This window comes from Aulonocara sp. 'chitande type north' Nkhata Bay, linkage group LG6 (genome assembly GCF_057382095.1).
Source record: "Aulonocara sp. 'chitande type north' Nkhata Bay isolate Kocher_YH1m ecotype deep benthic linkage group LG6, A_spYH_male_GT1.1, whole genome shotgun sequence".
Taxonomy (NCBI): domain Eukaryota; kingdom Metazoa; phylum Chordata; class Actinopteri; order Cichliformes; family Cichlidae; genus Aulonocara; species Aulonocara sp. 'chitande type north' Nkhata Bay.
This window is the reverse complement of record NC_141349.1, coordinates 2,730,768-2,757,956: the sequence shown is the minus strand read 5'-3', so window position 1 is coordinate 2,757,956 and position 27,189 is coordinate 2,730,768. Positions and strand designations below refer to the sequence as shown.

Genomic DNA, 27,189 nt, shown 5'->3' with positions numbered 1-27,189 from the left:
GTAACAGGAAATGGCATGATGAATTTCGATGTCTCACCATGAAGCACAAATGCCACAGGCTAAACCCAATAAAAAGCCTCCTATTTTCAAGTGAAAGTGTAATTTTGTGATTTGGTTGTAATTTTTAACCATTTTCACGCCTCATACTTCTACAAACAAATCCATATGATCTTTGGCGAGGGGAATCTAAAGACCTGTCTGGTATTAGTTTGCGAAGCTTTTGAATTTTAATGAAAGGGCGCGAAGCGCACCAAGTTACGATCATTCGGCTCATATTCAGAATAAACACCAGTGTGACATATAGTTGGAAGGTATTCTTCATCACCGCCTGGTGAAGAAAGTGTGCAGTAGGTAAATGAGGGAAAAGAATCAGCATTCCAGACTTAAAACACCCACGTGACTGTGTGACGCTCATCAGCAGCATTCCTGAGACATCAGCGTAACTTTGTGCTGAACATTGGGGGGTTCAAGATCTCTGCCTAAATAAATATATAACTCTGGATAAATTCCCAGATGATTAAACATGGAACTATTTTGCTGGTATTAACTGAAATGAGTAAAGAAAATCAACAGCCTACTTATGCAAGATAATTCATAATTTTATTGGGGGAGTTATATTGGTGGGGTCTGATTATTGGGGGGGTCATAAACCCCCTAACCCCCCTGGAAATTACGCCCCTGTCCTGAGACACCTATTGGCTTTGAGGAATGCATTCCTTGAAAGCCAGTAGATGGATCATTTTTAATCTGTGGACATTTGAGTGAAGGAATGCCTCATTGAGTACGATTATAATTTGATCAGGAATTTTGGAGAAAAGAGAAGAAAAGCAACTTATTTCCCCTGTTACTTATCCTGATGTGTTGATCATACTTTTAATGTCAGGAAGACAAACAAAAATTTAGATTAAAAAAAAGAAAAGAAAAAAATGTGGACTGAGGTTTTTGTTGCTTTTGGAAGCAGCTGGAAAGAAGTTAAAGATGTTAAACTTTGGATTAGCTCAATGCCCTGTGTAGTCTTAGAAAATGAAAATGATTCTCAGAATTGTGTCTGATTTTCAGAGGAAAGACCCAAAATAGTCAAAGAAATTGAGCTCAATTATCTACAGCTTCACATTTTTCAAAATAAACCCAGTAGCCTCCAGCTACTAATTGGATGCTATCAAAAGGCCTTATTAGTGTTGAATTTTTAAAATATAAATGCCTAGTTTATAAAAGAGTAACACAATACTCTGAAATGTCAGATTTTTCCAAATTCAATCCTTCAAATAATTGGAAGAGTTTCAGCTGAAATTGTTTTCAGTGCTCTCTTCCCTGAGGTTTTTAGCCAGTTCAATCAAGCTTTTAAACAAAAAGCCAGAGGCTAGTTTCAAGAAACACGAGTTAAAAAAACCCAACAGCAACAAGGATTTTTAGCATCAGACCAGTGGTGCCTTAAAGTGCAGAAGACCAAGTCTAGTTGTAGCAAACAATTCCACCCCATTTTCTCCAAAATGCATATTCTAGTTACTGCTAGTGGAAATCGAGTTGCAACTCTCATTGCTAAATTTTTGCAGGTGTAACATATTCATGCTGAATATAGACTGTATGCAGTAAAAGGTTCAGGTAGCTTCCAGGTCAGAACAACGTAGCCAGTGTGGAAGTACCTTAAACCTGCCTTCTTTATGGAAGCCACCAGCTTGTGTGTTTGAAAAAGACTCCCAGTCCTACAGAGGTCTGGGCCCATGGCTCTTGGCTTAACCTCTATGAACACTTTCTTGATGAGTTTATGTCATGTTGAATTACAAAATGAAGAGTTATCTTGGGTGTGCTCATTACCCAACAATTTGTGATTGACAGGTTATTAGTGTGTGGGAAAAGTTGTTAATATCAGTAGTAATGCAAATTATTTTAGGGCAAAATATAATTGTGTGTTAAAACAATTGTGTGTTAAAACACACAACTATATTTGAATGTTGTAGTATAAATGTAAATATGGCATTTTCTAAACCACATATTCTGATGAGCTTTTTATGAAGTCAGATCAATCCCTGGTGGAATTGTTTTTAATTATCAGCAACAAATTTGAGCAACAATGCTTCCTAGGAAAGTTTTTTTCAACATGGAAAATTTAAAGTTTGTGTTTGACCTTTTTTTCTAAGGATAAACCATTAATTGCATGTACAGCAAGGCAAACATGTTGGTCGAGTCCCAGTGTGAGCTTAGTACACCGCTAACCTTGTTCAGGCCAAAACAACATTACTGCAGTGACCACATTAAGGGAACTCTATCTATGTGTAAACAAAGCCGGGGCACATCTCTGTCATGTGGTCTGTGCTCATAATCGCTGCAATCTCTCCCTTTTTAGACAAACACAGTAATACACACACACACACACACACGCACACACGCACACACACACACACACACGCACGCACGCACACACACACACACACACACACACACACACACACACACAGACAGGGGAGCTGCTAGTAATTGTGCCCGGAGTTGTCGTGGTTACTGTGGTTTCGATGTCTTAAAAACAGAAAGAAGGGAAGGAGTGAAGTCCTGTGAGGCTAACATGCATTTGACAACACTTACACTCTCTGACCTCACAGAGTGGCTACAATAGAAGCCGCTGAGTCGGGTCTGTAAGTAAAGTTGGGAAGCAATAGGAAACTGAGATACGTGTCGAAAGAGAGAAACAGGAAAAAAGAGGAAAAGCAGTGGGAAACAAGAAGGTCTCGCCAGATTTGCAGTTGGGTGATCACTCTGCGCAAACACACACACTGAGGGCAATTGCTGCAGACACTTGTCTTTTTCTCTCCAGAGGGATAAAAAGAGACCGAGGGGGAGCGAGCAATGACGAGAAGAACAGAAGAAAGTTGACCCCCCCCCCCCCCCCACCCCCACTTACTCTGTGTGACCTTGAGTGTGAAGAATGTGTAAACAGAATAAAGGACACTGTGGAAACGCTCTCCTCTAGGTGTAAAAATAAAATCAAGGTATATACCAAATGCTTTTTCAGCATTAACAAGACGATATTTTGCAGATACATATACTTAAAAAGTACTTTTATATTAATTAGTCGAAATTAATTTGAAAGATGTACACTGTAAAAAAGAAAAAGTTGAGAAAACTTAAAATTTCAAGGCAACATGATGCAAGAGATTTTTGAGTTTTCTCAACTTCTGCCAACTGTAGTTGACTTAACTAATATTTTCATGTTCTGCCAACTTGGATCTACTTGTTCACCTAATTAGGATAATCCTGTAAGTCTAACAAAGAAATTCTGGTTTCAATGCCATGTATTTCTGCCTTCACCAAACAAAGATATTCCTGTTGAATTAACATACAATCATTCCCTCCAAGGCCATGTATTCCTAAATTCACCAAACACAGATATTCTTGTTGAATAATCATACAATTCTTACTCCAGTGAGTTGAAAATTTACCAATATTAATAAAGAAAAATGTATGCTGTTATCGTACTTGAAAAAACACTCAAACAGATATAGAATAAAACAAAGCACAACTGAATGTTATGTAAAAACGTATTTATTTTTTTCAACAGTGCTTTCAGTATATTTCAGAAGGTCATGGGCAGTGGGGTGAATTTCTGTAAAAAAGCAAACAAACAGAAAAAAACGTGTTGCCAGTTTCTTTAGGGTGCTTTGAGCACCCCAGCAGAGACATTAAAATTCCAGAGTCCAGACAAAAAGAAAAGTGTCCAGCAGCTTAGTCATTCACGTTCACACCCTGACTGTCCTGTAAAAGCTTAACTTAACTATTGCACACTAAATAGGGTAGTGCAACAAACAATTGCCTTTGTACCCAGACATTGACATTTTACATGGGCTCACTATGATGAACTACAGAAGTCAAAAGTTATTAGAAATGTTACCATCAATGAACAGTGAACTATCAGGTAAAATGAACGATTATATAGAGGGAAATGGGTTGAACTACTGGGTTTTGTTTTGTTTTTTTACATGACTCTACAATGCACTTGAACATGTTTAAGAACAAGTTAAACTCATGTCTGGCTTCCCCGTTAACAGTCACAGCAAAAGCTTTGTTTTTAGAGACCTTATGCGCTGTGAGCATCGAGAGCCACCGAGTTCAAAAAAGATGCCCTGAATTGCTTCAAAGGTAAACTCATCTGCTTTGGATAATCAATGTTGAGGGCATACAGAAGGCCAAAGAGGTATGCCAAGGCAGTAGAGAGGTCTGGAATGTTATGTAGCACGATGTCCCCTTCCAACACAACAGCATGTTCTCGCACAGACGTATCGGCATCGTCATCTTGCAGGATGGTCAGGATGGCAACTGATGCACCGTTCAACACTGGTTCCAAAATGTCAGTGTCCTGAAGAGAAGAAAAGTAAAATATGAATTATTGAAAGCTAAGAAAAATTAAAGACAAAATACATTTCTAAAGATCTTAACTTTAACCTCTATACCATGATGCTCATTTGACTCATGGAGGTTTTAAAAAGAAAAAGCTTATTTTCCTTTAATTAACGGCACAATATCTTTCACCAACCAACCTTGTGATGAGTTTTGTACAAAAATATTTTCTGCTGTTGAACACCCGCTAACAATGCCCAGGTGCTCCTCAGCAGAAAAAAAAGCAGCGAGAGTTATGACAACTGCAATCCTCACCATAAAATTATCTGGACTGCACTGAGGAAGTGTACATTTCCATTTTGGATTAAATCATCTTTTAAAAACATCTCATAGCAACTAGTTTTTCTTGCATTACGTTTTTGTACTTACTAAGCACTTCAGGAAAACCTGTGTTGCATCCTCTCCGAGGAAAATGGGCAGGCCTCTCAGTGCTGCTGTCTTTTGGTGGGACACAATGTCAGATGTCTAAAGAGTATTCAGTGGAAAACAGACATTTAAATTAGTATAGTAACGTGGTGTACCTACACACAATGCAAAATCAGAACTCTTATAGTAATGAAAATAAAATACAGATCAGGCCCAGCAACATGTAAAACTTAAAAAAACAAAACACCATTTTAACAATTTTACTTTCTTTTTACAAATTAAATAAAATACCGCCAAATAAAAACAAAGTAATGACTGATGACATTCATTTCCATTGATGTGTTTTGGCTGAAGCCAACATTTTTTTCTGTTATGACAAAGGTATACTCTCTTCTAAAAATGTCAGGTAAAGGAGCACTTACCTGTTCATCAAGTTTATCCAAGATGTCTTCCATCTCCTCACCAAGAGCTCCCTTCTTAGACCGGTATAGTTTCAGCAGGCCAGGCACAAATTTGTCCAGGGATGCATTGAACGTCCCCAGGAGGTCTTTGCTTGTGATCCGATGAAATTCTTCAGATATCTAAACAAGACAATAACCAAAATATTGCCATTTATTCAGCACAGAAAATTTCTGGGTAGCTGCCTTGTACAGTCTGCACCATGTTATATGCCTGACTGTGTTATCAACCGCAAAACCTACTTCAAAAATCTCTCATGAATACACATTTTGCACAGGAATAGAAACACCCTCCACAAAAAACAGTATCAATATGCAAATATATATTATGTTCACACTGAAATGTGAAATTTTTGTGGATTTTTACTATTGAGTGTGACCTTGAGAGGTGTGATCGTAATGCTCCAGGTGTTTTAAATACACATACAAAGTCTGTGTGAATGCATGGCCAATGTGCACCTTGTCCGTGATGAAGGCGGAAATGTTTCAAAAGAGTCTCTTGACTGGAGCTTGTGAATTTGCAAAATCGGCACTGCATGAACTCCACCCCTGAAACACAAGAGACATAGTCAATTTTGCCAAAAGCACTTTTGCAATGGGATAAAACATCCATATCTAACACACAGAAGGAATCCATAGATGCAGGAGCTGAATACATCAACAAGCCAAAACCAGAGACATCATGAAAAAAATATGTAAGGAATCATATTAACTTACATATAACCACTTGTCTACTATATCAAGTATATGATTGATAACATACATGACATGTAACATAAATGCAAGCTTGAATTCAAACATTTTTTTGTTACTATGATAAAAAAATGCAATAACTATAGAAAAATTAATACTATCTGTAACACAGTATACATCAACAACACACAATCATTCCTTTAATATTGTCTCCTTCCCCATTATGTAAAAAGCTCTGAAAATGTAGCAATCTTATAATACAGAGCATGAAGTACAACTTTAATTTGCGTGTGACATTAACTTACAGTACATTAGGCAATCTTACACCAGCTGACAAACTGTCAAGTCAGCTTTAAACATTACTTTAAAGTAACAGTGCTGCACCGGATAAACGGTGACTATTGAAAAAGTGAAAAAACAATATTAGACAAATATTAGACAATATGCAAGTTACTTATATCACTGTCATATAATTGGCGCACATATCCTACACCGACCCATGAAAGAGTCTCCATGACAACGCGTGCTTGGCCCAGTTTGTTGTCAAGGTTAACATAACGTTTTCATGCAAAGATAACATTGAAACTGGTTACAAAACGGGTAATAAGCTAATAAGTTTTACCATGGCAGAAGTGCTGTAAAAAGCCAGTGTGAGATACCGTCATTTAGTGATGTCTGTCTGAATTTCAGAGTGTTTAACATTAAACATTACTTTTTGCGCTGGCCACTACTCTGAGCTAAAACCTTTTTTTTTTTTTTAAATATTAAACTTTATTAAGAAACAGTATACAGAACATGTATACAATCAGAACAAAATTAACATATGCCAGGGGGTGTAATACAAAGAATTACATACATTCAAATAATTTGTAATTACTACAAATGGTAATAGTTTTCATAGCCTTTTTGTTAAGTGATCCACTAATCAATTTTATGTAACATAAAACATCATTATAGTAATGTTTAAAATTAGGTTTTTTGTTACTGTATTTGCATTTGTGAAAATAAAATTTATTTAAGATAACTAATAAGTTTATTATAAAGTAAATGTAACCCAACCAGTGCAGGGGCCTCCCTACACCCCGGACTCTGCGTTGTGTTAAATTGTGTTGGATTGGGGTGCACCGCAGAGAGACCAGTCGGACACAGGTGTTCAATTTGTGGCTCGGACCGCGCCGTTTATTCGGAAGCAGGGGCAAACACCACTCCAACTCTGCTGCTGGCCCTTCGCAAATCACAGCAAACACTCCGTGACTATCAACATTGCAAAATACAACAACACATATACACAGAATACACATTAAGTAACAATAACCGTGCCTTCTACAACATTCCACGGTCTCGGCGATGAATACAACACAAAACTGATGCAGTTCGCCACTGGCAGTGCTTACCTTCGCAAATCACAGCAAACACTGACCCAAGATGGCGCCCGCGCGAACAAGAAATCTAAAGTACGGTGTCCTGCAGAGGACGAATGGCCAAAATTGCTAACATTTACACCATATATGCAGCTCAACAGCGACACCTTGTGACTTATTCCAGTCACTACCTTACATCCGCCTCTCCTTTAAGTGATGGCGTCCCAGTCATCAAACAAAACAAAATAAAACAGAACAGTCTCACTATGTACACAAGAATAATGGTGGTGGAAGATGTGCAGTGTAATGTGAAAATGTCTATGTGTGTATCCTATGTATTTCCTGCAGCCCTTCTTGCTTTGGCCCTCTGCCACAGCTTCCATCCCCTTTCTATCTTCTCCTGATCCTCCCCTGGTTCGTTAACTCTCAACCCATAAGTCAGTCTCTTTGGGGGATGCCGACTCCTCGGCAAGTTCCTCCTTGGTTCTCTTGGTCTGGGAGGTGAGTGGGTGACCCTGGCAGTCTCATTCCCCCTCCAATCTTCACTCTCTTGTGCTGCCCCTGGGTCCCTTTCCTCCGGTCCTGTGGGGGCAAGTGATCCATTTGCTGCTTCAGGTGAAATTCCCTCCACACCTCCTTCCAGGCTATCAGTCTCCCCGTCCTCGATCATGTCCGACTCTTCATCCTGTCTGATTACTTCACCAGCCTGCTCTCCACTGTCCTCTCCGATACTGGACATCGAAATCGAAAGCAGCCAGCCTAGACACCCACCGCTGGCCTGTGGCATCCAGCTTCGCTGATGACATAACATACTTGAGAGGGTTGTTGTCTGTCTGGACAGAGAATCTACGCCCATAGAGGTGGTCGTAGAATTTGTCGGTGACCGCCCATTTAAGAGCAAGGAACTCGAGTTTGTGTGCAGGATACCTTGTCTCTGCTGGGCTCAAACCTCTACTGGCGAAGGCTATGACCCTCTCAGCTCCACCTTGGATCTGAGCTAGAACGGCGCCCAGACCCTCCCCTGAGGCGTCCGTCTGCAGAACGAAGGGCAAGCTATAGTCAGGATATCCCAGCACTGGAGCGCTTGTCAGCCTTTCTTTTAGGGTCTTAAATGCCTCCTCGCATTCATCTGTCCACAAAAAGGGTGGGTCGGTAGCCAGACTTTTCTTTCCCCCTCTCCTTTTCTTTCTGGGGTCACCAGCAGTTAGGCGGTACAGGGGAGCAGCTAGGGTAGAGTACCCACTTACATACCGCCTATAGTATCCAGCGAATCCCAGGAATTGCAACACTTCTTTGCGATTTGTGGGCCTCACCCAGTTTTTCACCTTGCTGATCTTCTCTGGGTCTGTCCGGATCCCCTCAGCAGACACTAAGTGACCCAAATACTGAACCTCCTTTCTCACTAGGTGGCATTTAGAAGGCTTTAACTTCAAGCCATGCTCCCGAAGCCGATCGAACACCAGCTGCAGTCTTTCCAGATGCTCATCAAAGGTTTTGGAGAATATGATGAGATCATCAAGATAGATTAGGAGGTGGGTGAAGTTCAAGTCGCCAAAGCAGCTGGTGTTCGATCGGCTTCGGGAGCATATAGGCTATAGAACCTCCATGGGTCATATTCACGATAGGGGGCATGACAGTGTTGGGGCTTATAGCAGATGAGTGGAGGGGGGCTCGAGAGTCGTGGACAGCAGCTAGTGGCATGTGGGGCAAACGGGGCGTCAGCCCATGCTTTGAACTTTCAAGGGTCTGCTCGGCTGCAGAGGGATTATTCATTATGCCCACTCCCTGCACTGTTAGGGGGCTTGGCATGGCGGCTTGGGGGGCAGGTGTGGAATACAGATGGCTGGTGTATGCTTGGGGGCTGAATGGAACGGTCATCGTTGGGTAAGGAGTGTTAAGTGATTGGTTCAGGGTGGGATGCTGGGTACTGTGCACCGCTGGGTAGTTGGGATATGAGGCAACATGGGGTGCCGGTGTAGCAGTGGGCCCATGGACACTGGCCTGAGGGGAAAAAGCAGGGGGCATAGTTATCTGTATATCTGGCCGAAACACTGGAGGGGCTGTAGTTAGAGGGCTGTGGTTGGACTGGCTTGTCTGGTTGGTTGGCACTGACCTTGGGCGAATTTCAGATAGGTGTGAGGGCACCTGCATTTGGCCTCCATAGGGTGGCAGTGGTGGGGCATGAGCTGGAGCCACGCCAAGATCAGTCTGGGGTGAAAGCATGGTTGGTGGTGGGGTCTGTTGTGTGCCCAGCCCAGAGTCGGTGAGGTCCCTGATTGGGGTGTGATACTGTAACCGCTGGCCAGTGAAGCTGGGGAACTGGGTGACCAGCTTCGACTTCACTGATGACTGTTGGTCCACTGTACTGGCGCTAGCTGTAGCCCCTTCATTCAAAAGGTGAGGCTGTGCCCTCTTTGGAGTGTCTGCAACGTCTCTCAACATTTTCACTGTCCTGTATCTCTAATTTAGCTGCACCAGAAAATGTGTGTGGGCTACTTGTAGTATGCTTAACTGTGAGTAAGTACAATATATTTCTAGTAAAATAGAACACAACACAGATGTATGACAACTATCATTCTATAACGCAGAAAAAAAAGAATTCACAAAAAACAGCATTAAACTCAGAGCGTAGTTAAACAACTAACTTCAGCACAGAGGTTGTGAATGACACAAATCAGCAGCAATTACTTAACCGTATTCAATGATTATCATTATAGACAGGGAACATCATTTAGCATTCTTTCTACAATTCAAGTCTCTGAGTCTTTTTTTTTTTTTTTTTCAGGGACAGAAACCCTCAAATGAAACCACCCCAAGATTTCACTTTCAAAGGATATGCCTGGGGAGATGAAAGTCCCAGTAATACAGCTGCACAGGCAGTTATATACTTAGTTCAGCACCCCATCAGATGGCGACACCTCTTACTATGGCTGCGTAGCTGGGGGGTGTCGGCATTGCTTTCTCTTCGGTCTCGAAGTGCCACAAATCCGGGTCACGGCACCAAAGATGTAACCCAACCAGTGCAGGGGCCTCCCTACACCCCGGACTCTGCGTTGTGTTAAATTGTGTTGGATTGGGGTGCACCGCAGAGAGACCAGTCGGACACAGGTGTTCAATTTGTGGCTCGGACCGCGCCGTTTATTCGGAAGCAGGGGCAAACACCACTCCAACTCTGCTGCTGGCCCTTCGCAAATCACAGCAAACACTCCGTGACTATCAACATTGCAAAATACAACAACACATATACACAGAATACACATTAAGTAACAATAACCGTGCCTTCTACAACATTCCACGGTCTCGGCGATGAATACAACACAAAACTGATGCAGTTCGCCACTGGCAGTGCTTACCTTCGCAAATCACAGCAAACACTGACCCAAGATGGCGCCCGCGCGAACAAGAAATCTAAAGTACGGTGTCCTGCAGAGGACGAATGGCCAAAATTGCTAACATTTACACCATATATGCAGCTCAACAGCGACACCTTGTGACTTATTCCAGTCACTACCTTACATAAACATCTTTTTTTTGCCTTCGAAAGAAACAAAATACAACATTTTCCCATTTCACAGTAAAGTCATTATAGAGATGTCCAGCAATGAATCTACTGAAGTCTTTCTCTGAGCTAAAACCTTCAGAGGCTGCTTGTAGCCCGATTACGACACAGCGGCGCGACGAAGGCTGCCCAAATTCATAGTGGACTCCTCTAAATGCGTCCGAGAAATACGTCCTCCTTATAATAAGCATCTCTTAAAATGTTTGCAATATTGAAACATTTCAATATAATGTAGAAAAAAAACGAGAGAAAAAAGTTACGGATCGGACTCCCCGATCCTTATTGCGCATGTGCAAATTCTATCTGTGGAATTAGTTTTAATATTACTCTTTCTGGGTCACAAAATAAACTTTTAAGATATTTTCAGGCGTTAATGTAGCTGTGTAAATTGCTAATATCTGTTCAGTTTATTAAGACAACATATACTTGCAAAAGTGCTCCGACGCTTTCGGAGACGTCTGTTACCCACCAGCTCGATAGCTAGCCAAGGGGGGGGGGGGTCAATTAAGTCACTTAGATAACTTAAAAATGCTATAGTTGGCCTTTTTCAGTGTTTTACTAGTTCCATCCTCCCGGGTCCTCAGGAGGATGCAGCCTAGGCGCTTGTAGAAAATCTTAATAACACATGTAGTTAGCTTACCTGCTAGGGTAAATGGTCGGCAGCTCCAGCACCTGTCCAAAACTGCAGAAGTGAAAATCCTCAATGGTCGAAAAATTGCATTTTACATCCAAATCTAGCCACGATGGTTCAAATTTTCTTAGGAGGTTTTTAGTCTAGAACACATGGTAAACCACTATCACACAGCTCAGGTCTGCTCAGGCTCAGTTGAAAGTCCGTTTGGTTTAGTTCAAACTTGTTCAGACCACATGTGCCAGTCATCTACGGGGTTTCCCACTGGTTCCCAACTTGACTCAGAAACTCTGCTCAAAAGTTGATAATCTTTGTTATGCTGTCTAGAAAATCTTAGTTAGGACAACAATGAAAGAAATTTGTTGGGTAGACAAGCTTTTTTAGGTTGTAAATGGAAAGTTTTATTTCTAAGTCAGTTTAATTTAAAAACTTTAGTGAAATCAACAATTGCTAGTTATCGTTTTTACAGTGTAGTATGCAGTAAGAAATGTTCAGGTTACCGCTAAGATAGCTGAGCAGTTGTAGTTTGTGTATTTGTGGAGGCTGAAACATGGCCCACGGTGAGTTATCCTCTTAATCCAGCCTTGAAAAGAAGTCAAAGTTTAGTAAATTATATGCTGAGGTCAAAAGGGAAGAATAATAAAACAAATTACTAGCCATTAATAAGTTATTTAGCGAACCTTGGCTGAACCCCATTAAAGTTATTCATTTTTGATAAATGCAGTGAGTTTCTTACCTTTTGCCAACTGACTTAAATGTGACTGGTGAGGTTTGGTGAGCAAACAAACTTTGCATGCACCTTTTTTTAATCCCATCCATTTTATTTTACTGTTGGATGACAAATGTAAACACAACAAGAACAAGTGGTCATAAAAATATCTGAGTCGAGCTGATAGGATTACAGAAGCTTGCATAATCATACTTTTAAAAGTGTTACAGGCTTGTTTAGTGTAGCTGAAGCTTTGTTATTGTGTTGCCTTCCCTTCCCTTCTGAAATCATTTCTGAGCAGAAGTCGGCAACTCCTGTTTTTTTTAATGTAACACATCCTTTTGTAACCTGCTTTTATTACATACAGTTCAAATATAGGGACTAGTTGACTTTCACTGATAAATAAGCGTGAAACAGAAACAATGATCCATTTAAGATTAAATGATTGTTGTCATATAAATTACACACAGAACAGATTTAATAGCATCGAGTTTGACAGCTGTTTTTCTATGATGTGCTGTAAACCCTTTCAGTCTTTTTTAGGCTTTTCAGTCAAACATGTTGCCAGATGCATATCATCGTCAGTTCATATATGCAAATCTGATCGAAAAGGCAACTCAGGTACTCAGAAAAAAGTCCCGAGTGTATCCAGAAGATGCTCCCTACCTAATGCATATGTGCTCTCTCTCTCACTCAGTGTTCATCCCTCGATCTCCCTCTCTCTCTGGAGAGTGTTTAAGGCCTCCGCTCTGGATTTGGAGCAGACATATTGTCTTCTGATGAAACAGACTGAGCACTAATTGGCCAGAGTGAAGTTTGAAGACAGCAAAGAGAAGCAGAACAATGGAGGCACTGAGAAATATGAGAGAGAGAGGGAGAGTGCTGTAAAGTAACAGAAATGAAAGAGGGCGTGTCAGGAATGTTTGGTAGACTTAAAGTACTTTAAAACCATAATGGACCTATTTCCAGACAGGCGCCATTTTAAACCTCCACCCCGTGCCCATGGCGCACACACAGCAAGCACTCACACATAAAGGATGCAAACATTTTAGCAGATTTCGAGTTCTTGAGCAAAGGGTTTGCAGTGCTGAGAAAACAGGAGTTGTGATATTTTGAAATAATGTCATTTATTTTAGATTTGTTTTAGAAAAAAAACAGTTTTGACCTATACAGACAAGCAGCCTGGAGAAAATGATACTTCAAAAATGCTGTTTACCCGCGACGTAATCTTGCTTTCCCTCTTCAGTCGCAAAATCTCTCGCAGCTGCCCCTGAATTTCCTTCTTTCTTTTCTTTTCTATTTTTTTCAGCGAGTGCACTGTTAATGTGAAGGAGGATTAGATGCAGGAATATTGGAAATTTGATGGAAGATCCCAAAGAGACTGTTTGTCCAGCCCATCAGCTGCTGAGCGTGGTCACAAGAGTGCATTGTCACTACGCCATTGTTCTTACACTCTTGTACTGACAACTGAAACTACACTGTTGACCAGACTTGTTTTTGTCAGGTGTGAAAGTCTTTTTAATGGTGTTTCTTTTCTTCATCATTGATTAAAATATAAATAACAAAGAAACTGAAGATATGGTATGTGCTGCAGTCGGGCTTCTTGTAATAAGTAACAACAAAACAATGACATCCCACAGCTGCGTCCAGCCTCACCGTCCTTTTTCTGATGCATTCAAGATGCAGATGTAAATTCTTGGTTGCAGTAGAGCCTACTCAGCATCCAGCTAGCACTGCAGAAGAGGAGAGAACACAGTGGCAGGCAATTTCAAATGCAACGTTTCAAACAGCTCAACAAATACAAATGCACCACCAAACAAACTGCCCCTGTTTCATAATGTGTCTGCAAGCTGATGAACAGCTGAGAAAGATTTAAGAGACACGGGACAGCAGAGGAAGAGGAGAGATTATTTTCAAAAGTTCAGAAAGTGTAATGTAAGCTCTAAACTCTCATTCATTCTAGAGTTCTTGGATGAATACACGATGCTTTCAAAAGAAACCAAATTTTATTAATTTTGTTTTATTAAAATGTTGCATGAAAATATGTACTGGCCACCTTAGGCCAGTGTCGCGTGCAGCATTGTTGTTAAGTTTACAGTGGCACACTATGCGGTGTGGCGTGGTCACAGTCGTACCAGAGGAAAAACACGTTAATGACATCTATGTGAAACCAAAAATCCCCTGATGGGAGGAGTCCCACTCCGACTGACTGCACTGAGTCTCAGAAAGATTAGCAAGGATAAATAACCACCATCACAATTATAAATGGTAGGTTGACAACATATTGCGGCATCATTTATTTCTCTAAATGAGGACAAATGTAATGAATCCCACAGACGTAAGATTTTTGGCATGCAAATTGGGCTAAATTTAACACCTTAATTTGTGCATGATCTGTGTGTGATAGTTGTCAGTAGCAATGAGAGGGGGGGATGTTATCAGAACAAGTGTGTAATTGGCATGGCTGGGTGGTTCAGAGTGCCACAGCGCTGCCTCTGTCCTGTTGCTCTTTCCTGCTTTGCAATGGAACATCAGATCGAAGGAGTGTTGTTTTCTTTTGAACGTGGACAAAGCGCGGACCATTGTTTCAGACCTTTAGCCACATTTCTGCACAGAGACTAGCACACAATGAAAACATGCGTTTGTCACCAGTGCACGCACACAGAGGAACAGTCATTTCATTCACGTCTGTCTTTTATTTCCATTGACAGACGTTATTGTATGATATATCTGTCAACAAGCAGCTATTAGTGTGTAAGAATAATGCCTGTTACATTATGTTAATTAGGATTAGTTACATTAATATGCACAGCATCCCCAGTCTTTCCTCTTCATACACTTCCAATCAAAAGGTGAGCTATATCACTTAACTTTAAAATTTAATGTGAACTAATGTCAACAGCACAAAATGCCATCGGTTTAAAGAAGTAATTCATTGTATTATAGTCAGTCAACACCTAATAAAACCCTCTGCACAGAGGAGTAGTTTGTAATAAAGCAAGTCTGGGTAAATCTTTCACTCCACCCAAGTCTCAGTTCTCAGCAGCACACAGCGTCGCCCAGGGGCATGATTTCCAGGGGGTTAGGTGGGTTATGACCCCCCCCCAAATAATCAGGCCCAACCAACATAACTCCCCAAATAAAATTATGAATTGTCTTGCATAAATAAGCTGTTTATTTCCTGTACTCGTTTCAGGTATTACCAGCAAAGTAGTTGCATGTTTAATCATCTGGGAATTTATCCAGATTTATTTATTTAGACAGAGATCTTGACCCCCCCCCCCCAATGTTCAGCACAAAGTTACGCCGATGGCGTCACCAGCTATTTCTAACAGAGGAGTTCACTGATTCTTCTACAGCCTGCTTCCATATATCTGAACAACCACACATGCATAAAACCTGCGCTTACACTGTATCATTTTGTTAGTACGTTATTTGTGCTCTTATTTTGTACCACGAGTTTGTGCTGCTCTCCATAGAGTGAATGAATTTCAGTGTGTCTGTTTGTTTATAGTGTATAAGTTATTAATTTGCCCAGTTTACATCTGGCCCAGTTTAAAGCTCAGAGAGTTGTGCTTGAGGTGCAGGTTTTGTGCAGTCCACTGGTGGCAGATTGAAATGAAGCGCCAGTTTCAGTCCTTTTTGACCAAAAACTGATATTCTGTAGATGCAGCAATTCATTTTAAAGATAAGAATTTTTTACAGGTGGTCTCAGACCCGGCCCCTCACCTGTGACTGTACATTGTCACACTAACATCCTACAGTGTCAGCAACTGTATTCCCTAGCAGTCACATGATAGCAGACACACACTGATTTTATTTGCTAATATCTTGCTGAACTTAGCAGATTGAATTAACAAGCTAATCACAGCCTTTACTGTCGCCAAGATCTCACAGATATATATATATGTATATAAGTATATATATGTGTATATATATATATATGGGGCAGGGATAGCTCAGTAGGTAAAGTGGTCGCCCCATGATCGGAAGGTCGGCGGTTCGAATCCACTTAACGGCTACCCTGAGGTACCCCTGAGCAAGGTACCGTCCCTACACACTGCTCCCCGGGCGCCTGCTTAGTGGGCTGCCCACTGCTTCACTGAGTGAATGGGTCAAATGCAGAGAAAAACAAGTAATTTCCCCATGGGGATCAATAAAGTATCCATTATTATTATTATTATATGGGGCTCTTTCACCTGCCAAATCCCACTTCTATAAAAACTAAATACAAATATGTGCACAGAAATGTTCATATTTTGCACACAAAATAAGTTTTGATGCATGCATCGTGCTGACTGGTTTTCTGTAACCACGTGAGCGGATCAGAATCAGTCTGAACTGTCGGGCATATGCCCACTGTTAGCAGTAGGCATGCTGCCAAACCCTTAATTGGCTATAAAAGAAAATGCATTTGCCTGGAGCAATATCATTAAGAGAAGAAGAATGTAAAAATTAATTCATTAATTAAAAAAAAGAAAGCTGCATTTTAAGAGGGGCTTTTGACTAAAGGAAGTGTAAAAAACATGGAAACATCAAAACGCCCCTCCCCAGAGGGTGAGGACACAACCTGCGTCTCACGTAATAACTGAACAAGTTTGACATTAATAAAACAATAACAGACCAGATAAAAAGGGGAGCTTGATCTGACAGCCTGGACTATAATTACATGTTAAATAATTATTCTAATTAATTATTAAGTCAAATATCATGCAAAGAAGGGACATCAGTGTCATGGTTACTCAATACATTTGAGTAACAGTTTTACAGTTTTATCTTGTTGCCTTCTGTGCTTTTATATTTATGTGCTTAATTTAAGGAGGTGTCTTACACTTGTAATGTGCATCTGGACCGCAGATGTTTTGCGCGTCTTCAAAATAATGTCAGTATTTTAAAAAACTGTAATGAATTATCAGTAACTCATTAACATTCTCCCTCATCGCTGCATGACCAGACTATATGTGTCACATCGCAGCCACACATGAACCTCTAACTCGCCTTGTTCCTGGTTTGTGTACTCATTGTGTGAATCTAATCAATGGTTCCTGACAAACTGAGAGAGGGGATCATTGTGGAAGTGAAGTTTGTCACTCAGCCTGATGGTAACTGTAAGAGTATCTCATGATTACAGTTACCGTTGGAAATAGCTTTTCTTAGAGGTTTAATTATCGTTAACAAACCAAAAACCTGGTTAATAAAGAAAATCGAGCAGATACATCGCTGCACAGTCACAGTATGTCACAGAATTTACTGTTTTCTTTGAACTCTTTGCAGTAATTAGTGAGTAATTGTGTAGAAATCTTTTTATTTTTATTTTCTTGGGAATAAAATTTAAAGGTTTTTGATAAAGTTGTTTTCTTTGTCGTGTTACTGAAGATGTTGGAGGATAATTCTTAGGGATGGGGGGTTGATAATAAACTCTACACACCAACACACTGATGCAGCCAAACTAACAATGTACGGTTCTGTTTTTTCAGTATAAACGTGCTTTGGGCATCCATCCAGTAACACTAAAAAGAGCTCATTCCTGTTTAAATGTAGTACAATAATTATCTACATTAGCTTTGTAACAATATGTAAAGAGACCAATTTTTAATTGGATTTTTTGCTTTTTTGATACAAAATGTGAAAATTTAAAAAGATTTGGATACACAGTGAGATTTTCTTTCTTAGTTATTACTATGTTCAATTTGTAATGTCCACCATATATTTAATTATGGAAACTAATCAAGGCATGTATAGCTCATGAATATCTCATTTTGTCCCACAGTGTAATGAACTTTGCATCTTTTAATTTTATATGCAAAGATTATTGCAGTGGGGATTGCTGGGAATAGCTTTGATTTGAGCCTGCAGAGTAAAATGAATTGTCCTGCAACCACACAACAGTCTCTGAGCAAGAATAAATTAGACTGATTGAACACCTCAATAAGTGGGAGTCTGACTAACAAATGCTCACACATGCAGAGAGATGCTCCTTCCATTACTCAAACACTTGCACACAAATACAATGCTCACCATACACACAAACACGATCAATTTACACATCGGGCATTGTATTGATCCGGCTATTTGCTGCTTGAGTCCCCTGCCATGGCCTTTCAATTAAGCAGAGAAAGAGACAAAGAGAAGGGAAGAGTGAAATATAGATTAGCTAATAAATATAATCATCAGTGTTTTTTTCTCTCTGCATCTTTTTTTCATGTTAATGCTGGTTTGATGTAGATATGGAATGTATGTTATTTTAAATTAAATTCCGTCACTATTCTTCATATATTGAGCATTGTTTGCAAATGATTTAAAGTGTGCTCGTGCAAATGCATTGATGCACATATGATCAGACTTGAAATCTGGTCCCACAACGAGAAGAAGAACCGAGATGAAGAACGCAGCGATGCTGTTTGATGGTCACACATTTCACAGTCAGAAATTACAATTTTCGATTTCAAGCCAGCTTTTCCAAAGATAAACATATCAGTGTGTTTAAATCCAGAGAAGCAGTAGCTACTGAGCAAAGTCTATATCTAATAAGATAAAGATACTGAGTCACTTTAAATTTATACATTTTTGCGAAAAGCCTCAGATTTAAGCATATATGACTTAGAATCAGCAGTTTTCCCATTTGTGTCCAATATAACTGCTTTAATACATGAAAAAAATCATCTTTTGTGAAAAGCTTGTGACACTTTTCTCTCAGCAGAAAAAAGAAGATGGTTACAGTTTAAATAAAGTGAGAATAATGATAATATGAGCAAAAACAATTAGAAGTCCTAAAACACACAAGCTGTTCTCCTCTGAGCTGGTCAACAACAACTGAAAGCAGAAGCTGCACATAAAAAGAAGTGTGCTAACATACCTGACAACATTGAAAAGCTTGATTTTTAAAAGCTAAATTCTTTATCAGATTAATCCTACTGGAAAAATATTGAAAAAAGAAACTATTCAGAGACTGTATGCTGTAAATTTTCAGAGGGTCAATCAGAATTCATTCCATCTTTTCTCCATGTTTTTCTCTTTGTTAGCCATTCAGTATCACACTAAGAATATCTTTATTGTCACTGTAACAAGTACAAATCAATTAAGTGCACTTCCCGCAGTGTCAAGAGACAAAGTTTAAATATAATTACAAAAGAATAATATAAAAAAGAGGCAGAACACAGTCATTCAGTATAATAAAGAAAACCTTATTCTACATAAAACACTATTGCACAGGATGTCATCCACAGCACTGCACAGGCTGAACTAGAGCTGATTACGTGTAACTCAAAGCCCCGACAGCTACTGGGTAGAAACTGATGTTTATTTGTTCTGATGCTCCTGCGCCGCCTTCTTAAATGCATTTTATCAATCTGAAAGATTATTGTACAGTTGTAAAACTGTCATAAATACAGAAAAACAGGACAAAGGTTTGTTTGTGCATCATGCATCTTTCTGATGTAACAAACAGCAAGCTCAAGGACGATGCAGTAGTGTAAGATTCAGAGAATCTTCTTTTGAAAGCTTAACTGTGACAGAGTTGCAACAAACCTTCATATTCCTATATTTAATTCACAAGAATGTTGGGACATTGTGTCAAATGTACAGAAAAATAGAATCTAATGATTTGCCAATTTCATAAACTAATGTTTTTGTTTTTTTTTCACAAAGGAAAATCGAAAACATGACAATGTAAGCTGATAATGCTGAAAAAGCAAGTGGAGGAAAATATGCAACTAACTAGGTCAACCTGCAACAGGTCGAAATAGTGTTTACAGTTCCTATTAAACATATTCATCTCCCTTGGATATTTGACACTTTTATTGATGTAAAAAAATCAAATCATAGTCAATGAAATTTGGCTTATTTGACAAGAAAAAAGTCAAATTCCAAGAACACAACAAATCAGTACACCTGGAAAATAAATCCTCCGAGTCATAGTCCTCCTGCAGGCTGAGTCAGACTGGACTCTGATGTTTGATGATATTTGTTCTGGATTCGTGTTTGAATCAACGTTTGTTCTGATTATTCATTTTACTAACTGTGCTTATTTATGCAAACATTTATTTTACACTATATAATATATATTAACTGATATTATTTTGCAAAACTCAGTTTTCACTTCTTCTTTTAGCAAATACTTGCCAAACAAGGTAAATTATAAGAACCACGGTTTCATTTATTAAATGAACTCATTTTAAATACTTTATATTAAAAAAAATAATATCAAGTGCAATTTCCAAATATAACAAAGTATTTTACTCTATTTTGTATAGTATGTTATTCTATCTTATCTTATTCTATTCTATTTGGGGTATTTTCTTTTCTATTAATTTTTACTGCTCTTAACTTTCTGCAGTAACCGAAAGATTTCCCACGTGTGGGACTAATAAAGGTTTCTCTGATCTTATCTTACTTTGAGACATTCTCATAGATGCCAGTCTGAGAGCACTGCTGGACCTGTCCTGGTCAACCTGCCTGTTTTATTAGACTGGACGTGGTGCCATCCCCTCTCTATCTCTGTCAGAGTTTTCCTTGCTGATGTTAAAGGAGTTAATAACAACTCTTTCACATCAAAACTGATCTCAGAACAGTGAAAGCAGAGCTAGCTGCAGCTTGCTGGTCTACAGTTACAGACCAATGGTTTATCCACGGTTCACATGCTCAAACCACCAGAAAATAAGTAATATATATATATATATATATATATATATATATATATATATATATATATATATAGAGAGAGAGAGAGAGAGAGAGAGAGAGAGAGAGAGAGAGAGAGAGAGCGAGAGAGAGAGAGAGAGATCGAAAATGTGACGTCAAAACCGCAAAGGATTGTAGTTACGAGTGGCAAGTGGCACTAGCGCACGCAGGCTTTCACATGAAAACAGTCACACAGCGATAAAAAGAAACACAAAAATGGCAAGAGGCTGTTGTATTACTAACTGCAATAGCCGATCGCATGACAGCCACGGGAAGCCGATGGGTAAAGAGATCGGTTTTTATCGGATTCCGTGGAAGAAAAATTGTTCAAGCCGTGTTTCCGAAGTAACAAAGAGCCGACGGATGGCCTGGATTGCAGCCATTCAAAGACCAAATATAACGTCTCAGAACAGCTCACACGTGAGTCTGCTCCAAGCATTTCCACAAGTCTTCTGTTGTAGTTATTACGTAATTTATCATAACAATATTGTTGATGTAGGTTACAAATAAGTCTTATATTGATTTGAATTGAGTTTGTTGCGCTATGCTGCTTTGTTCACTGTGGCTTTGCGGGCTAATGTTTGTTGTGTTTTGTAGGAAAAGCAGCCTACAAAATGCTGGAATGCGATCCAGACTGGGCCCCTCTATCAACCTGGGTCATACTGAGTTTAAAGCTGCTACCCCAGCCAGATTTGATCGGTTAAGAGGGAGAGCGATATCGAAACAGCCACGAAACATCCCGCATATATGTGCCCAAGTGTTGTATCGAAGCAATCAAGTGATGAATAACTGTTTTCCAATATGTTGTTTTGCAATGTTTTATTTTTTTTGCATTGTTTATTTGTTTTTCACTGAAGCAGCTAATAAAGGAAAATGGATTTTTACAATTTTGCCTCTTTCTTATAAGATTCTACAATAGAATGAAACAATGATGGCAGTTATAAATAAAGACAATAAACTGAGTGAATTACGAAACACTCCTTTTATTTCTATTAGATCTGAAAATGTTGTGTAACACTACAACCTGAAAGGACAAACAGATTGTGTTGGCCTGTACAGGAGATAAAGGAAAAAAACAACAGCTGTGAGATGGAATAGTCCAAATCACCAAAGTAAACTGGACCTGGGCTTGTTGCAGGGGTCTGAAGTTACTAAACATTTTGTGAGTGTATGCACTCACACTTAGGACCATATAATAATAAATATGTGCGTGATGAAAGTCGGGCAGCACGCTAACGTCTTTACTCCACTCTGTATGCTCGTATGGGTCTGACCCTTTCACTCCTTTGATTTTTTCCCTCCTGCTTTTTTTTTATGCCTTTGTGTAACGTCTGTCTTTGTACGGAGCTGCCGTGCTCTCCGTTGTTCTGTACATAACTGTTTTTGGACCAAATAAAATGCAAGTAGGGATTGAAACCGCAGAATTAATGATTACCGGTGCTGGTAATTGATTTTGCTGCCACATTGTAATGTGCAAAAGTCATGTGGTCTGTTGATCTCTATATATACATATATAGACACACAAATATGCTGTCTATATAAATATATTGAACTCATTGATCTGTCTGTTATTATTTTTTAATTCCAGGAGTCCCACTGCTAAAAACTGAGACTCTATTTGTTATATAACAGTTGGGTTTAAAATACACCCTTTCACATTTATAATTACAAAGTTTCAGGGTCACACTGACCCATTTAATACATGAATTACTCTCTTAAAATGAACAACAATCAAGAACATGAACGGCAAAGAAGATGTTTGTGAAATTTCCAAATTCAATGTAAGGATAAAATGCCAGGATTAAAACATGCTGAAGACCAGCCGTCACTAATCATGACCTTAAATCAAGCCCTCACCATAAACATAAAGGATTAAGTTGTAACTAAGAGCAGAGTTCTCTTTGTGAGCAAACAGCCAAATCTTTACAAATAGTGAGTAATTCAAGTACACAAAAACCTGTTCGTAGTTACCCTATTTGAAGTCTGCATATGGTGATCTGAATAAAAGCTAAGTACACTCCTACATCAAGTACTTTCTCCCCTGCAACATTAATGCAACACAACTGACCCTTGCTTGAACTCTGCAGTAAAATGTGTATGAGTGTGTCAGTGTGATTTTGTGTGTGCGCATGCATCAGGGTTTGTACAAAGTGCCCTCTATAGCCGAGTCATGTCTGTTAAACCTCCCCAGCCGGCTGAAGGGAGACAGAATGTCTCACATCAATTATTGAACCAGAAAAAAAGAAAAGTAAAAGAAAGGAGTGGGTGGAGAGACAGGAGAAGTGAGGGAAGCAGAAAGAGATGTAAAAGACAGAGAGAAGAAAATACGATGGATGGATGGATGGGTGGGTGGATGGATGGATGGATGGATGGGTGGGTGGATGGGTGGGTGGGTGGATGGATGGATGGATGGAGCCTAAAAAAGACTGTGTATCTGCATTGGACATGATGGAGAGCAAGGTGTGACTCATAAGGAAGGTGTTTAATTCATGGTTTGGGTGGGAATAAGAAACTCGTGTTTAAATATTAACATCTGTATAAAACGCTTTTGACTTGACCTCATCACTCATGCACACTTAGGTCACGATAAAGCAGATTTAAGAGCTGGAGACAAACAGAGTGGAAGTTACATTTTTGGACTGAGTAATTATGTTATCTGAAAACTGAATGGTTGGAGAAAGCTGTTTCACCTCTTTAATGTTCAAACTTCTGTTACTGCTTACATCTTAAGACTGTTTGGAAGTGTAGTGTGAACAACATAATGTTCCTGCTGTGTATAAATATATAAAAAAATTATTTATGTTTACATGCAAGCTTCTATATTTTCATGTTTTTCTTTTATATTAAATAAAAGACAGTCGTATGCGTAAAATGATAAAATAATCCAATAACACAATCAAATACATTATATAATTGTATTTGTAATATACAGATATAATTAAGCAGTTGTAAAATCACAGATATTTACTATTTGGGTATTTTGGTATTGTTATTTTAATTATATTTATTATATAATTTTACATATAAAATATGATCAATTTAACTCATATTTAATGTAATGAAGTGACATACCACCAATTAACAAAGCAGTCAAAATATTGCAATATATAAATGCTTTGTCAAAAGTATACATTTGTATAACAAATCCTGTATATTTAATAAATATTTAATGTTCAAAATATATTCCAACATGTGAAGCAAATACATTTGGTAGCACTTCATATACCTGCATGCAATCAAAAAATAATATTAATATCAGTTAATACTTAATTAATCAATTATAAAGCTTTTTTCCTCCTTAGTGTGTCTTTTATAATCATGGATATAAATGTTCAGTCTTGCTTCACGAGCTCATATATAGCTTGTTTAATTTTTATTAGATAAGTTTTATACTTTATGATGATGTTTGTTATATTTAAATAAATAATAAATAGTATTTGATCAAGTATGAACAAGTTCTTTATATCATTGTTTAAAACAAACGTGAAAAAGGTGATCACAAATCAATGGGAATATTGATAGAGCTTCAAAACAAGTAGAAACAGCAGAAACAGAAAGTGTAAACATTAAAGTGATAAAAGCTTTTTTGGGGCTGCTGCTGAATGACAGGGGATCACCTGCAGAGGAACATGTGTCCTGAAGAAGTTCTTGAGTTTGTTCATGGGGTTCAACCTTCATCTGGTGTGTGGTCAGCTAGTTTCACACAGACGACACAGTGTCTAGTCAGGTTCAGTCTAAAGCCCTCCTGAATTAAACAAATAAGTTGAGTTGTTTGGTGCTGCACGTTCACACAGGTGACAGGATGGGCTCATCCTCTGGGACAGTAAAACCTCAGAGCAACATCTAAAGGAGGTGATCAGGCTCAGTGTCTCATTCATCGTTAAAAAAATTCCAAAGCAAAGGAAAACTTCCTTAAAACCCCAGCCTGGATAAAACAGGAATGTTACTGCTTTCAGATCAAATAAATACCAGTGTCCAACGGCCATGATGAATGGAATGTCCAAACTCTCAAAATACTGCTCTACATAGGAAATAAATAAATTAGTGAAACACAACTTTTGGTGTAACAACTGCCTTAAATCGATTGTGACCTCTTTTTAGCTTTTATTTGATCATCAATTAAAAAGCAAACTTTTTTTAACTTTGAAATTTCATTTTACATTGCAGTTATCCCCAAACAGCACTTGTTTAGGTGACTGGACTTTAAGTTCAGCAGCACTGTGTTTGACTTCTCTCACAAAGGTCAAACAGCCACAGGGAGAATGTGGGGTTTATGTTTCTTGATACAGAAGATAAATCATGCTTTTTATTTGTTCTTGTTTCTAATGTCTCTGTAAAGCACTTTGAATCACCTTGTTGTTGAATTGTGCTATACAAATAAACTTGCCTTGCCTTGCCTTGCCTAAAAAAGATACATCTTCTTTATTTCTTTAAAAAAAAGAGAGGAAAGAAAAAATGCTGAAGATATTGGAGAAAATAAAAATAGAATCCAATAAATCAGTTGTAAATTCATTCTTAAAAAATATATAAGTAATGTCAGTATTTTGCTCTGATTGGGAATTAAATGTTCCCTTGTAGCTGGCTATTTGATAAAAGTCTGCTTCAAAATGTTGAAAACTGCCATCGCCTCTACACAGCGTCAGCTGACATCCTTTCAGACTGGCACGTAAACTGCTGCTTACCTCCTGACAGTGGTTGTATTTTTATTGATAAAAGTCTGAAATTTCAGAAGGATTTAACATTTATTGTTGAAAATAACTACAGTTATGATTAAATTAACTCTATATAGACAATCCACTCCTATTCCCAGGACTTTTTGGTAATTTTTCAATTTTTAAAAAATGCATTTAAAAGGTACCGCTATCATATCTATCAATGATAACACCGGCATTTTGATACTTTAGCTGTAATGTTTATTTTTTTAGGAATGTATTTACAGCATTAAATTAAAATGTTATTTCTTCTTTAACATCAACTCTTTTTCTGCTCCAACGCTTAAAGTGAATCATCCTGTCAAGGGCAAAAATGACAAAAAGTGTTTTTATTAGGTTTGACTTTTAATTAGCTTGTCTTTATGCTCTATACCCCAGGCCACTGATGGCCAAACTGCGGCACATATTCATAGCCCAGGGCTGTAACCTATTGATTTTTGATGGACCATCACTCTTTTACTTTGCACAGATTTTCTTATATTTGTAGCAGGGTTATTTTAATACACGCAGAAAACTCAAATTGCAACTTTTGTTTTTATTAATTAAGCACTTTATTTGAAGACAACTTGAAATCAAAATAACATTCATTTATTATCCTTTTATAAGTAGAAAGCCCTCCACATAATATTGAAAATAAGTAATAAATAAAATATTACTGACAAAATAAATGTTAAAAGACTAGTGAATTGTTCTTCCTTTTACTTTCTTTCTTAACCAGATAACACACACCAATGAGTTAAACTGCAGGAATGTCTTAAAGACATAAAGACCTGGATGGCCGCTAACTTTCTGCATTACCTTGGCCTCCAGTAACACTGTGAGGAACCTTGGAGTCATTTTTGACCAGGACATGTCCTTCAATGCACATATTAAACAAATATGTAAGACTGCTTTCTTCCATTTGTGCAACATCTCTAAAGTTAGAAATATCCTGTCTCAGAGTGACGCTGAAAAACTAGTTCATGCATTTATTACTTCCAGGCTGGACGACTGTAATTCATTATTATCAGGATGTCCAAAAAACTCACTGAAAAGCCTTCAGCTAATCCAAAATGCTGCAGCAAGAGTCCTGACAGGGACTAGAAAGAGAGAGCAGATTTCTGCTGTTTTGGCTTCCTGTTAAATCCAGAATTCAAAATCCTGCTCCTCACATACAAGGTCTTAAATAATCAGGCCCCATCTTATCTTAATGACCTTGTAGTACCATATCAGCCTATTAGAGCACTTCGCTCTCGCTCTGCAGGCCTACTTGTTGTTCCTAGAGTATTTAAAAGTAGAATGGGAGGCAGAGCCTTCAGTTTTCAGGCCCCTTCCAGGCTGGTTTGTCTTCTTGGATATAACTACCCCATACCAATATGGCAGCCATATTTCTAGTTTTTTTTTAAAATATTTTTTCATTACTGTATGTAAAATGGTAAATTTGTTTAAAAATCTATATAAAACAAACGAGTTTCCTTTTCATTCTTCCAGCTCTCATTGTTGCTTACCACATAACAGCATCTCAACCTTACAGAACTGGCATAAACTATGTTCAGTTTAATAGTATTTTTAGTTTTAAGAACTGCTTAAGCAAATTTTAAAAAGTGATGTTTATTGTGTTCAAAAGAAAATGTAACATTATAGACAAGCTTG

General features: G+C 38.6%; 1 protein-coding gene across 3 annotated transcripts; it reads right to left on the bottom strand.

The window, feature by feature from the left end:
• Window positions 1–3,526: 3,526 nt before the first annotated feature.
• LOC147326997 (uncharacterized) lies at window positions 3,527–11,855 on the bottom strand. 3 transcript variants are annotated; one of them, XM_086297453.1, is made up of 5 exons: window positions 11,467–11,855; window positions 5,673–5,762; window positions 5,178–5,336; window positions 4,759–4,854; window positions 3,527–4,348 (listed from the first exon to the last, which is right to left on the bottom strand). In XM_086297453.1, the coding sequence occupies exons 3-5, from the start codon at window positions 5,208–5,210 to the stop codon at window positions 4,070–4,072; spliced, it is 408 nt and encodes a 135-aa protein (XP_086153579.1). In that variant the 5' UTR covers window positions 5,211–5,336; window positions 5,673–5,762; window positions 11,467–11,855; the 3' UTR covers window positions 3,527–4,069. The 3 variants fall into 3 exon arrangements, with proteins under 3 accessions (XP_086153579.1, XP_086153581.1, XP_086153580.1); XM_086297455.1 differs by lacking the exon at window positions 11,467–11,855 and having other exon boundaries at window positions 5,641–5,871; XM_086297454.1 differs by lacking the exon at window positions 11,467–11,855 and having other exon boundaries at window positions 5,673–5,802.
• Between the last annotated feature and the right edge of the window lie 15,334 nt (window positions 11,856–27,189).

Bases quoted from the DNA above. Each gene is read 5' to 3' on its own strand.
- LOC147326997 (XM_086297455.1), bottom strand. From the start codon at position 5,871: ATGTATTCAGCTCCTGCATCTATGGATTCCTTCTGTGTGTTAGATATG. The intron at 4,855-5,177 runs GTAAGTGCTCCT...AATACTCTTTAG, and splicing joins TGGATAAACTTGATGAACAG to ACATCTGACATTGTGTCCCA. The intron at 4,349-4,758 runs GTAAGTACAAAA...TCTTCTCTTCAG, and splicing joins AGGTTTTCCTGAAGTGCTTA to GACACTGACATTTTGGAACC.